We start from the raw sequence: 13,471 nt of genomic DNA, 5'->3' as shown, positions 1-13,471 counted from the left end.
AAATGCATATATCATTGTGTTTCATGAGCTTATCAGGTGTGTTTTTCAGATTTTAATGCAAAATCTGTATGTGATTTTTGACAAATATAACAACAATAATATCTTTATTTACATAGCAACAGCATTCACAAGATGCTTTGATGGTGAAAACATGCAATACAGAGACAATCAAGGAAGACTTGAGAATTTATTGAATTAAAAACACCACAGAACTAGGCAGCTAGAAAGAATTAAAACCAAAAGAAAACATCTAGAAGAAACAGGTAGATAGTGCATCAAAACAGAATAGAACACTAAAACTAATCAAAGCTAAAACTAAACTTTACATAAAAGTCTATAAAAGTGGGTTTTATACTCAAAGTATCTCAAAAGAAGTACACAAACTATAGTACTTGATTAAAGTGCTGCTTTACAAATGTTTGACTTTGTGTTTGTAAAAAGATTTCAATGATTAATTGGTTTTTTTTTTGTTTTTTTTTTAAAGATTACTGAATGATTAATCAGTTAATAGCTGCTGCTCTGATTGTATTCTGTGATAAGCCTGAGTGAACCGGTTCTTGTAATGATGTTAACTCTTTCACCTCAGAGGCTCCATCAGGTTTGTCTGATCATGTTCCAACATCACTGGAAAGTCAAAGGAAGCGGCTGCTACGCATCTGGATCCTGGAGCACCCTGTTGCTGCTGCGCACAAACGAGTGAGAGAAAGTTTGTCAGACCAACCGTGGGGAGGAGGGTGCTCCTGAGCCCCAGCTGTGTGTGTGTGTCCGGTATAAATACCGCCTGTCCCGGCCTCGCTCCGTCTTCGCACCGGCAGCAGCAGCAGCTCCGCCTGGAAGGTCAAACACACGATGGCAGCTCCGAAGAAAATCTGTGTGATCGGTTCTGGAAACTGGTGAGCGAAAGGCTTTTTTTTTTTTTTAGTGCAAAACCAACTTTAATGCACTTTAGGTTTGAATCCGAGATCAGAGTTTAAAGAGGGAGGGAGGCTGTCGGTGGTGCGCAATATTAAGGTTCCAGTCGCCAGACCGCTATTTCTGTTCTGTGGATAAGATTTCACGCTCCGTCAAGCTTTGTGTGAATGCAGTCTGGCAAAGTTGGAGGCCAGGAGGCAACTTTAGCCTTTGTTAACAGCAGATAAATGATTCATAAAGTTCATAAACCCTCCTGCTGTTTTTCCAGACTGCACAGTGGATGTTGGTTTTCTGAGAATAGGACCTTTGATGCCTCAGCAAAAATCTTTAGTAAAGATTGTCTAATGTCCCTCAGCCAGCATGACATTTAGGTTAGACAGTGCTGCCAGCAGTGTGCACTACTCCGGCACATTTAAAACTGCTCTGTAGAACAAGTGGATATTACAAGAAGCAAAATGGATTCAAAGCCAAACAGACTCATGCAGAAGGATTTTATCTGACAGAGTCTATATTAATATACATAATATAATTTGATGCACATTGCTGATGCAATGCCATATAATCAGCATTTTTTAAGCTGGTGTAGAGAGAGCATTTAAGCAAATGTATGCATATTTGGGCTGTTTAATCTTTAGTAATGCATCGTATTTTCCCAAAGTGGTTTTAGTTCTTTCTGTAAAATCTTTCTTTGCCAAGTATCTTTCAAATTAATGCAGTGAAATAAAAAGTAGAACATAAGTAAACTACAGTATTACATAAGTGTTATAGTGCCTTGCTGCACCTAATGATTATTTTTACTTTTCTTTTGTCTATCATGTCATAAAATGGTGAAAAAGTCATCAAAGGTCTTGTTATTTCCATAGCCCTGAGGAGCAAAGAAACCAGAAAATATTTGTTTTTGTGTTTGTACCTGTTTTTCCTTCTTCAAACTGATGTTCAAAATAGTTGGTGATTAACTTAATAGTTCACAATTAATCAATTATTTGAAGTGCTTAAGTCCCCAAAGTACCTGATCTGACCTATACCTACTAATTAAAGGTCAACTGACTGATAACAAATCTTGATATAAGATCATTTAAGGGGATTTCTTGCAGCTTTTATCTGTTGTTATGTGGACATTGAATAGCTGGTCTTTAAACGAGACCACCCTTGTATTAAAAAAATGGTCAGAGGGTTTTAATTTTTCCCCCGTGGTGTTATTTTTGCCAAGAAAATAAATTTAAAACTATTCAACTCACGTCATTGTACATTTCTTAGCTGCAGTCCAGACTGATGGAGGTCCATGTGCCAGTTTGCTTTCTGTCCAGAAAATGTTGAAATAAATAGATTTTATTGTTTTTCTTAAAAAGAAAAAATACTGTTTATATAGCTGTCGTCAGTGTGCAAGCTCTTTACTATCAGCAATAGTTGACATGAGAACATTTTGTTATGTAAAACGCATACAAATCAAATAAGGCCAGTTTCAGTCAGAGCAATATCAAAGAATCAATATGTCTGTCTAATCCAAAAAATGTCCAATATGTCAACCTTTCAGTTCTTTACCTTTGTCCCTGCGGCGCCCCAATAGAACTGAAAAACCAAGTGTCATTAACATTTCACAGAGGAAAACAGGGGACAGCTAACCTTTTTTGGGAGACAATAAATCCAAAAAAAGAGCCTGCATCCTGCCTGATTATCGTGTGTTCCCAGGGGCTCTGCCATCGCCAAGATCGTGGGTGCCAACGCAGCCAAGTATGACAAGTTTGACACCACAGTGAACATGTGGGTGTTCGAGGAGACGGTGAACGGCCGCAAGCTCACAGAAATCATTAACACAGACCATGAGAATGTGAAATATCTGCCCGGTCACAAGCTGCCCCCCAATGTGGTGAGTCTGAAAACACTCACGGAGGACACACATATGCTGCGTTTTTCTCTCTTTGTCAATGGTTGAAGTCTCACCCTGACTCCTCTCCTTTCATCAGCTGGCTGTTGCAGACTTGGCCACGTCTGTGAAAGGAGCCGACATCCTCATCTTCGTGGTGCCTCACCAGTTCATTGTGAGAGTGTGCGACACCATCAAAGACCACATAAAGAAGGATGCTGTAGGAATGTCTCTCATCAAGGTAACATCTCCCTTATGAAACACAATGCACTGAAGCATGAAAGGTATTTTTTTAATTAGATTTTTTTTAATTTTTTTTTTTTTTGCACAAATCTATTTTATGTGAATCTATTTGCTCTCAGGGGGTTGATGCGGGTCCAGAGGGTCTGAAGCTGATCTCAGAGGTCATCAGAGGGAAACTGGGCATCACCATGACGGTCCTCATGGGTGCAAACATTGCCAATGAGGTCGCTGACGAGAAGTTCTGCGAAACAACCATTGGTATGGAGTTTACTTCTTTAATAAAATGACAAAAGTGAATGAAATAAGCAGAGTGCTGTTATTGTCTAAGATGATACAGTCATCTACAGACATGCCTTTCTTGTATATAGAACGTATTGTGAGACCCTGTCTTCCAGATGACTTGATGATATTTAATTAAAGGCTATCAGTTCAGACTATCATCAAACGCTGACCTCTTATTTCCTAATAATCTACATAAATTGAAATATTTTGTGGTACTTTACGCTCCATGAACACATCAGAACACATCTTTTGGAGCCACAAGCCTTGAAATAAACTGTTCATTTGTATATAAAATGCTATCAGTTTGTGTAGTACACTGCATGGGACAGAGTAAACGCAGCACCCTGAAATTGGTCATTTATTTGAATAAATGGTATCTTGGCAGGACCTTGTAGGTTTTTTTTTTTTTTTTTTTTTGCGGCTGCTCATGATTGGTTTGTTATTTCAGGATGCAAAGACAAAGCGCTGGGGCCGCTGCTGAAGGAGCTGATGCAGACCACCAACTTCCGTGTGACTGTGGTGGAGGAGTCTGATGTTGTGGAGATCTGCGGAGCGCTCAAGGTTTTTCTCCTTTGCCAAACTAATCAATAAGTGCTTAGATGCTTACAATACCTTATTACACAGTCATTCCATTTACAAAAATACCCTTTTTACCCTTTTTTAGTTTTTGTTGACGTTTGCTGATATTTGTCCTTGAAATTGAGATGTTTAAAATCCTTCAGATATGTTTTGTAAAAGCTGGTTAGTTTAAAACTGATGTTCAATCAAAACCAGTAGAACATGCATCTATGTCTACATCTTGGTCCAACAGTAACACAAACTATTTGCCAATTACATCCTTTTTTAATAAAAATAATTTAGGAGTTTTGTTTTATACAGAAACAGTATTTTCCATAATGTGTGTCTGTATCAAAAAACAGCAAAAGATATATATCTAATAGAATCTGCAGGCACACCGCTGGCTCAGAGCCACTGTAGAGCAAAGAAGATGGTTGTCAAAAAACATATTTCTCATCTCGGCAATTTGATTCCTTATGTGCATTAGTACACAGCACACTCACTGCAGCTTTTACCTTTTATCATCACCTCAGAACATTGTGGCGGTCGGAGCAGGCTTCTGTGATGGCTTGGGATTCGGTGACAACACCAAGGCGGCAGTGATTCGTCTCGGCCTGATGGAGATGATTGCCTTCGCCAGGGTCTTCTGCACGGACTGCGCTGTCTCCCCCGCCACCTTCCTGGAGAGCTGCGGCATCGCTGACCTCATCACCACCTGCTACGGCGGACGCAACCGCAAGATTGGGGAAGCATTCGCCAAAACAGGAAAAGTAAGAAGGAGCTCGTGTTTGTCTTCGTTGACACCTGTCTCTGTAGGTTCTTGTGCAAAACATAAAGTCGTAAAACTGATCATCTGTCTGTTTAGACCATCGAGCAGTTAGAAAATGAGCTGCTGAACGGTCAGAAGCTTCAGGGTCCAGCCACGGCAACCGAGGTCCACCAAGTCCTCAAACAGAAAAATATGGTGGAAAAGTAAGCCTGTGTCATTTTTCATTAAGAGGATCTGTATAAAAAGATCCATGTGGGTATTAAAATGAGTACAATCACTGATGCATGTCAGGTTTCACTGAGTGCCTTTGAGTTCTACGTGCAGAAAAACGTTTGCATCGTGTTTTTTGCATGCATTGTAGTAGAGAGCAAGATGAATATGTAAATACAACGCTATTGTCAGCTTAGCTCACTTAATTCCCCAAAATACTGAATGGTTCCTTTAATCATTTCCATCATGCTCTCTCCCCCCACCAGGTTCCCTCTTTTCACTGCTGTTTATCAGATCTGCTTCAACAGCCACCCAGTCACAGAGTTCATCAAGTGTTTGCAAAACCACCCAGAGCACATGTGAAGGACTGACATGAGGACTGGTGAATGGATGGAAGTTGTGAAAGACTTTCACACTAGAACTACTGTATAACTAAGGAGTTTATGGGGGGGACAGGCTGGTTCTAATCTCAACTCCTCTCTTGTTTGAGTCTCAAACATTGGAGGGAAGAAAAAAAAAATGGAGTCGCCCTTCACCTACCTGAGCTCCTGTGTTGACCTGCTGTTATTAAATTAGAAACAGAGACATAGAAACTGTTTCTGGTTCTGTTTCTACTGATTATTAAATCTTCCAAGTCTTAAAAGTTTTAAAAAATTTGAATGACTCTGTCGTACAAAATACATAAAAACGCAAACCATAACTTGAATGTTATGAAATGATTTCTTGGGTAAAAGTGCTTTAACTTGACTCGCTGAACAAACAGTTGCCACTCCCACCAAATGTTTTTCATTTGAATTTCTTGTAACCATTTACTGTACAAGATTTATTCTGGAATAAATTATTGAACTAGTTTTACTTTGCATGTTTTCTGGAGTCTGCCTGCAGAATACACTCGTATAGAAGTGGAGGAGCAGCTTCACTGTAACCTGACCTGAGGTTAGCTCGGCTGCCACTCTAAACTCTTCACCTTTACCATTTTCTAGGCCGTCTACTTCAGCCTTTAAGTGCACGTCCTGCCTCTGTCACAGCTTTCATAGGTGATGACTGCATTCTTCTATGTGCTTTATTTCTTATGCTGTAATTAATTCAGTTCGAGGATTAATAGCTTCATATTGAAACAATCTTTTCTTGTGTTTTTCAACCCACTTGATTAAGTCACGAACATCTCCGGAGACACAGTCGCAGCCATCTGTCCGTCTCCATATGCCAACGTATCCCATCAGCGCTCAGTTCCTGTAAATCTCGTAGCCTGCTTCCTCTGGCCTTGAAATAAAAGTTTGCATATCCAGTCCTGCAAGTATTGTAATTTATAAAAGCACTGGAGCAAATCAAATCAAATCAAATCCTTCCCCCATGGATGTCCTTTGATCACACAAATGATATATCAGCAGCTGTGTGGCGAACTGTGAAGTTACATAATTGGCCACTTGTTTTAAAAATCTGATTCCGTGGCTGAAATCCCTTGCATAGTTATTGAGTCAACAGCCCTGTGAGATTTCTAATAATAACACACTCCAAAGGGGCAAATGTCCATCTATAATTAGGCTACAGACAGCAACTGCAGCTGCCTTATCCCTGCTAGACAACGCAGATGGAGGGATGCTCCTTTTTTGAACTACTATTCCATTGTGTAGTTGCAGAAACAGAAACGTGATCCGCCATTTGAAATTCTGCAAACTGTAACTGAACAAATACAGAGATTTACAGTGACTTCTAATACATTGCAGTGCATATGTGAGTCTTTACAGATAGAAAATAGACTTATATTGATTAAAATGTTGCATAATGTTTCTTGACAGTTTCAACATGTAATACAACCTCTGACCACTTGGGAGTGCAATCATCTCAAGCACAATCACGCCCTCCACCCTATCTACCTGCTGAGATAACATATCGTATAGGTTACTGAGCTGAAACTACAAATCTCACCAGGTATGTAAGTGCACTTCAGATATCAAAGTATGTGACCACAGTGTGGCCCCATCAGTAGAAGTGGAGGGAGAAGGATGCCATGCATGCATTGCACCCATCCCTTCTCTGACGGAGGAGGGACTCGCTTCACTTCCTCAATTCCAGTCTTCATCTCAGGGCGGCAGCCAAGATCTGTAAAGTTAGCCGGTGACAGCCACGAAAGACAGGAACCTGGACTGTATGACTTTCAACATGAGAAAATAAAATCGCCATTTATTGGAAAATTATTATTTTTCTCTTTGTAGATATGTATAACTGTTTGGTCAGAATAGTTCATAACAAGTAGTAACACAGCATTTTCCTTTACAAAACAAATCTGAGGTCAACAAGTAAGGTCAGCTTATGAGAACACAAACTCCCTTTAATTAAAGAAAGACAACACTGAAATAAGTGTATTTGGCAATAAAAAAATGGGGGATTAGTTTGACACCATGGCTCTAAAAACTCACAAACAGGTCAAGAACCATGGTGTAATTATTGCTTGAGATCTGAATTTTATCAAAGCTCTAACTAAATCATTATTCTGGCATCTTAAAAATAAACATGAGGAACTTTGCGTTCAAGCAAGATTTTAACCCCTTCCCCCCCAAAACAACCTCAATAATGTATGTAAATGTAGAGTGGACTACTGTAATGCACTTGTTTCAAATGCTTCTGCTACATTACTGACGGACACCAAGAAGAGGGAATGCATTAAACTCAATCTTAGATCACTGCACTGGCTTCCAGCTAAATGCAACCTGATGTAATTAAATTTAAGGCCCTACTGATTGTCAGTAAGACTAACTGGTCTGAGCCCAAAATAACCTTGAGATATGTTTGCTGGAGCGTGGCAGGTCTGCAGGGACTGGCCAGTCAGTGGTGCCCAGAGTTCAGACCAGACAAAGTAAAATTGTGTTCAGTCATTTGGCTGCAAACTTTCGGAACCAGCTCCTCTAGGAACTTAGATTTGCCCCAACTTCAACCAGTTCATTCCCCACTGCTTGAAATGATTCAGTTTTACTTCAGAAAGTCTAGTCTGTACTGTTTGTACTTTTGGTTAACTTGTCTCCATTTGTGTTTGCTTAATTTTAATTCATTTCTATTTTTTTACTCGTCATTTTTTTAAACAGGTTTTTAAAAAAAAATGTTTTCTTGTATTCCATCTTTTCCCTCTGTTTTAGTCAGTCAACTTACTCAATCAGTTTTATTAGCTTCATAGAATTTTTGGTCCGTTTATTCTACTCTGTTTTTCTTTGATTTAATTTTAGTCTGCTATCTCACCTTTCTCTGTATGTATGGTAAGGTGCTATATTAGTAAACTTACTTATTTGCTGACCTTAACTTAACTTTTTTTTTTTTACTGAACTAAACTAATAATAATAAAAAAAAACGATCTAAGTTTTAAAACTGCTTCCGAGCGTGAACCATCAAGCGTCTTATTTTGAAAAGGTCAACCGGTAGCTCGGATCCCGTGATGGCGCACTTGACGCTGGTGCGGTAAAGTTAAGTGTGGCAAGTGACACAGGGGCAGGAGAGACGCCCAGCAAGTTCCACACATCCTTTCTTTCACTTAAGAAAGTGATTTCTTCAAACCACCCGGGGGACCGGAAGCAACAGAAACATGGCTGCTCTCTCAGCCTGGTTCTGGAACGAGAGGTTCTGGCTGCCGCACAATGTAACCTGGGCGGATCTGGCGGACCCAGCTCCCGGGGTGGAGTATCCCAAAGCTGGACACTTGTTTACTGCCTTGCCGTTGGCTTTGGGGATTTTCGCCGTTAGGATAGTCTTCGAAAGGTTCGTATGTGCCGCTCATGTTGGGTGTTTGCTTGTAAGTGAGGAGAAGTTACTATTAAGTGACAGCCCCCACCCCCACCCTGGCCAGCAGAGTGATGGTTAGCTAGTCGTTGGAGGACCAGTGTGTTCATCTGTGGCTTAAATCAGGGATTCACCAGTTTTTCCTCATGCCAAACGCCAATTTCCTTATTGGCAGTGGCTCAGCTGCACAACTTCAGTCTGCTTATTGTCTTATTGTGTTTCTCTACTGTGTTTTGAAGAGGAATATATGCTTAAAATGAGCCTTAAACATCCTCTCAGGGGGCTAACAGTGGTTCAAAGTGATAACTTTGCTAGCAATCCCCTTCAAACTCATCTCAGTGAAACTCCTGCTTTACCAATCAGTTCACTGTCACTGATTCATGCCTTGTAGAAGGTGCTGAAGCCTCCCTGCCAGTCTGCTGCTCCTGCCACATCTATTGTCACATATATGATCAGCATCAGGGGTATCTATGCAGACCTGTGCAAAGGTTAAGCTGTGCTTTTGTTCTGGCTGCATAATTGGAGAAGGCATCTCACACACACCCCGGGTTCGGTACACATCTGGAGGCCTGCCAGCTTGCAGACCTTGCCACACAATTAGGCAGAGACGTCCTGGAGACATTTAAGCTCCATCAAACCACAGCACTGAAGTTCTCATCATTTGTTTGCCTATTGGCTGCATAGCTGAGATGTTATGAAGCTGCCTCACTGCTCGCCTGACCTTCTTCCTCAAATAAAGATAAGATAAGTCCAAGCTCACTACTATAATGCTGATAACATGGAAAGCAGTGGTTTTGCATGTTAGGCAATGTCAGGGTAGGGGTATCCTGACAGAGAAGGGTGAGTCAGTCTGGTGTCACACAAGTTACTCACCTGCAAACCCTGACTGTCACTGTTGGTCACTCTAAACTGTTTCTGTTTGGGAAGTTTTGGCCTGTCAGTCCTGAAGGTGAGGAGGTGTGAAAGGGATTCTGAAGACGAAGTTTGACAAACCCGCGAGGTCCAGCTAAACAACCACAGGTCTCTTCTCATTTGCACTTGGCGTGAGTTGCACTGATGGACTTGGATCTCATGTCTGCTGACGGCTCAGAGTAGCATCACAAAAACACATTCACTCACTTTCATTTACACTGACTGCAGTGCTGAATTTTCTAATATGGTGGCTTTACTAATGTAAACAGCACATTTCATTCCAAGTTTCAGTGCAGTATTTGACACAATGAGGGAGGTTTAGCCTTTCTATAGTCTGAGTCAGTTTCTGAATCTTTACAGATCTGTAGTGGAGCTCATTGTGCGATGCTTCGCTTCAGTATTAAAGTGTTAGAGGAGAGTAAAGCTAAAACCAATTAAATGGGCACCATTGCATGCCATAATACATGACCTAAAGTCATTTTTTACTCACCTTTAGACTTTTGCTATTGAGTGTAATTCAAGTACCCAAAATTAGACTTGCAGTTATTCAATTACTTCACATTTCTGTTATTTCATTCATTGCTTTATTTAAGCAACTGAATTGAGGATGGAGGTGTTCTGCATATGGAGAAATATCAAAGGTCTGATCTAGCTGTTAGGTAATGTGTGATGATACAAATTTGTTAGAATTTGAGAGATTTTGTCAAAATGTGCATGCAGAGGTTGTTTTCATTTGGGTGTTTTATCTATGAACCCATTTTCCAGAGCATTGTACTATATCGTAATACATATCTATATATATACAGAAAATATCAGCAGTATTAATATATTCACTCTGCGGTCAGACGTGGTGCAAGTATATTTCCTAAATGAATAGAAAATAATGGCTGTAGTGTGACTTGCTTCCATTTCATCTTGCTAAGGTATAGCTCTACCTTCTCAACAGCTGGACTGATTATCTGTGACAGGTAATTCATTACGATGTGCAACACAAAACTGGTGGTGTCCCTGGCACTGGTGTTTCGCTTGCTAGTTGACTGCCTAACTCTAAACAGTTATTTGTTTCAGGATCACATAATGATAAAAGAGCCAAGGACTCACCATTAGCCAGTTAGCAGTGTGTGACCTTTAATCTAATGGCTTTCTGTAGGCACTTTTGCACCACAAACAAACAAATGTAGCAGAACTTTAATTTCCCAAGAACTGATTGGCAGAAAACCTTCACGGAGTAAAAAGTTCCTGTGGTGTCTTGTGATTTGCGTTTCCAGAGCAGGGCCCAAGCCCTGGGAAGATTAGGCAAATTAGTCCTCTGACATCAAAAGTAGGACAGTCTGAAGTTACCTCAGAATGTTACCCTAAACAAAAATGGACACCAAAACCTGGGCTCTTGTGCTGCTCTTTCCTAGAGCAAATAACTTTAATTAAATGAGTTGGTTCCTCCAGTGGAAATGCAGGTAGAGGAACAGATTTCCTCAAAGGGTATCTAGGCAACTTTTGTGTGGTAGAAATTGAGCTACGTTGAATATTCCTGTAAATGTATATAGATGCTACTCACTAGTATTCTACACTTGATCCCCACAGAGCCAGCTTCAAGCACAGTGTCAGGCTTTTTTTTTCTTCAGACATGGTCTAATGAGGAGTAATCAGATATTGGAGGTGTCAAAGGAGAGTTAGCGAGGTGTTCGATAAGATGCTCATGGCACTGAGCCACCTGTCTTCGGTGGCAGATCTGCCAGTCGGTCCCTCTTTAATGCGAGGCCGTCCTCCAGCAGAGCCCGGCTGGATTCAGGACGATGTTATCGGAGGACGTTTGCTCTCTGTCGCTGCTTGACACTCCCGCCAGCTGACTGCCTCATTCATTTATTTATCAGTAGAAAATATCACACCACAGCTTGAGTTCCTGCTCCAGGTTTTGCAGAACTTAAATGCACTCAGTGCTGTTTGACACGCACACACTGGGCCCGGTATCGCACACGACACTTGCGCACGCACGCTGTGCTGGAACATCTGCAGTAAGAGGGTCACATGGGCACACTGATGAGGTTGAATTATGACGGGGGGCTGCGCTCTCAGACGCATCCTGTCACAAGCTAGTGTGGATTCGTGGCCTCATTTTTTGTATGCCCTGTGGTCATTTCTATTATAGACAGAGTTGAAACGTTTGAGGGGTTGGTTCTAAAAATAGTTTCCCCATTCTGTAGACACATTTTGTTTAAATGAATGAATGTTACTTAACATAGAAACGTGTAACTCCCCTGGATGATGCAACAATGGAAAATGTTGGGGCCACCATTTAATATTATTTCTGCTTTCTTTGGATGGTTCAAAATATTACAATACCCATGGACTTCAGCTGCTGTTGCCAAAAAAAAAAGAGGCCAGTTGTGGGTGCAGATTGAAGACAGAACAGTTTGCCAGTGCAGCTTCTAAGCAAAACATGATCCCATAGTTTCTTAATTGTTTACGATTGGCCCCTAATTTACAAGTAAACTGATTTGAGCTGTACATTATGTTTTCAGTTGTCTCAACACTGTTTTAAAAGCTATTTCTTGCCCTTATATTGTAGCCAGATTCAGATCGCCAAAACCAGTAATGGCAAATGAATCAAATGGATCTGGTGTCCACTTTGCCGAGAGGGTAATCCAGCTTTGCATGTTCAAACATGATGCTCGACTTTGTTCTTTAACTCATGGTTGCACTTCGACACTCCCAATTAGGGCTGCAATGATTTGGCTGTCGATGGAGAGAAAACTAATCAAACCAGGCATTAAATTGCAGCTCTCTTTCCAATCCAGGTTCCAAGTGTTCACCTATGAACAGCAGAAACCACGACAGCCACCGTTGCTCATGCTCATTTTACTACAGTCACGGCTTCTATTTAAACTGAAACTAAACTTAAAGTGAGACTTCACCTTCTTTCAGGAATTTCTACTATTTCCGTGGTTTTATTTCCGCGGTATTCATACGCAGCCCTGAATTTGTAAATGGGAAGCAAATACAGTGGCTTTGACAGAACCACACAACACTATTCCAGCATGTCCTGCACACGTTCGTACACATTGTGCCTGTCAGCTGGACAGGGGGAAGAGGGAGAGGCAGGGTGATAAATCTGGCACATGCGAACTACTTGAACATGCTATCAAGCTGAAAATCGACAATCTTGCTCCAGAATCGCAGACTCCACCTTTAAAGCAGCTCATCGAGGTGTCACATTTCACCCTCCCCTGTTGCTGTCTTGAAAAACATTTGCTTTTGTCCTCAAAAGGCCACATTTTGACATGTAGTCAACGAGTGTATCTGCAGGATTCCTCTTGTACCTACAGGCGGTTCCTCTCTCTGACTAACGTGATGGTTGCGCTCAGCACAGCCAGGCTCCCCCCCGCCCCTCCTTCTCTGCACGACCAGTTCATTCTTGTTTGATCATAATCGCTGCTTTGCTCCTGGCACTGACTTTGTAGATGAGAGTAGTCAGGCTGTTTTGTGTGTGCAAGCCCTGGTAAACTGTGCCATGAGTTGAACAGTATTAAGACTACAAACTGAGATGTGCATGAGATTATAATTAGCCAGATTTGACCTCGTCATCTGTTTCCTCACAAACTAACAGGTGTTTTATCGTCCTTTGGAACTGAGGCTAGACACTGAAAACATACTGTCTGTGTCTTGTGTTAAACATTCCCCTTGTTCAGGGTTCTGTGCTTTGCCCTCGCAATCTGACACTGCCTCTTCCCCAAGTCCCTTTTCCGTGTAACTGTCATATCTGTTTTGAAACACACGTTTTAAAGTCAAGTCAAATGAAGGCCACAATTACATCCAGTACTGTGCTATGAATAGACCTGAGCCTGTGCTTCAGCCTCGGCCCTGGAACTGGGAAGTTTTCCAGAGTCAAGGTTGCATGTAGCTCGTTGCGCTTCCTTTCACAGCCGTCAGGGCTACCAGCATCCGTGTACACAGAC

The 13,471-nt window shown here is 41.3% G+C and overlaps 2 protein-coding genes across 3 annotated transcripts in view; both read left to right on the top strand.

Annotated features, from left to right (window-relative positions):
* The first annotated feature begins 695 nt into the window (after positions 1–695).
* cers5 (ceramide synthase 5) overlaps positions 696–13,471 on the top strand; it is a 29,225-nt gene continuing 16,449 nt past the window's right edge. Inside the window, exons 1-2 of one of the 2 annotated variants that reach the window (XM_008279266.1) lie at positions 696–706; positions 8,295–8,585. In XM_008279266.1, the coding sequence (XP_008277488.1) occupies positions 8,413–8,585 (173 nt within the window). In that variant the 5' untranslated portion in view covers positions 696–706; positions 8,295–8,412. Of the gene's footprint in view, positions 707–8,287; positions 8,586–13,471 lie in introns of those variants that run through there. The other variant, XM_008279264.1, reaches the window with a different exon arrangement.
* On the top strand, positions 774–5,693 carry gpd1b (glycerol-3-phosphate dehydrogenase 1b). The gene is made up of 8 exons (XM_008279263.1): positions 774–893; positions 2,602–2,779; positions 2,877–3,017; positions 3,139–3,277; positions 3,750–3,862; positions 4,393–4,629; positions 4,725–4,831; positions 5,105–5,693. The coding sequence occupies exons 1-8, from the start codon at positions 850–852 to the stop codon at positions 5,199–5,201; spliced, it is 1,056 nt and encodes a 351-aa protein (XP_008277485.1). The 5' UTR covers positions 774–849; the 3' UTR covers positions 5,202–5,693.

The sequence above is a fragment of the Stegastes partitus genome, unplaced genomic scaffold (genome assembly GCF_000690725.1).
Source record: "Stegastes partitus isolate 25-593 unplaced genomic scaffold, Stegastes_partitus-1.0.2 Scaffold151, whole genome shotgun sequence".
In the NCBI taxonomy this organism is placed as follows: domain Eukaryota; kingdom Metazoa; phylum Chordata; class Actinopteri; family Pomacentridae; genus Stegastes; species Stegastes partitus.
The sequence above is the reverse complement of the archived record's forward strand: the minus strand, read 5'-3'. Positions and strand labels throughout refer to the sequence as shown.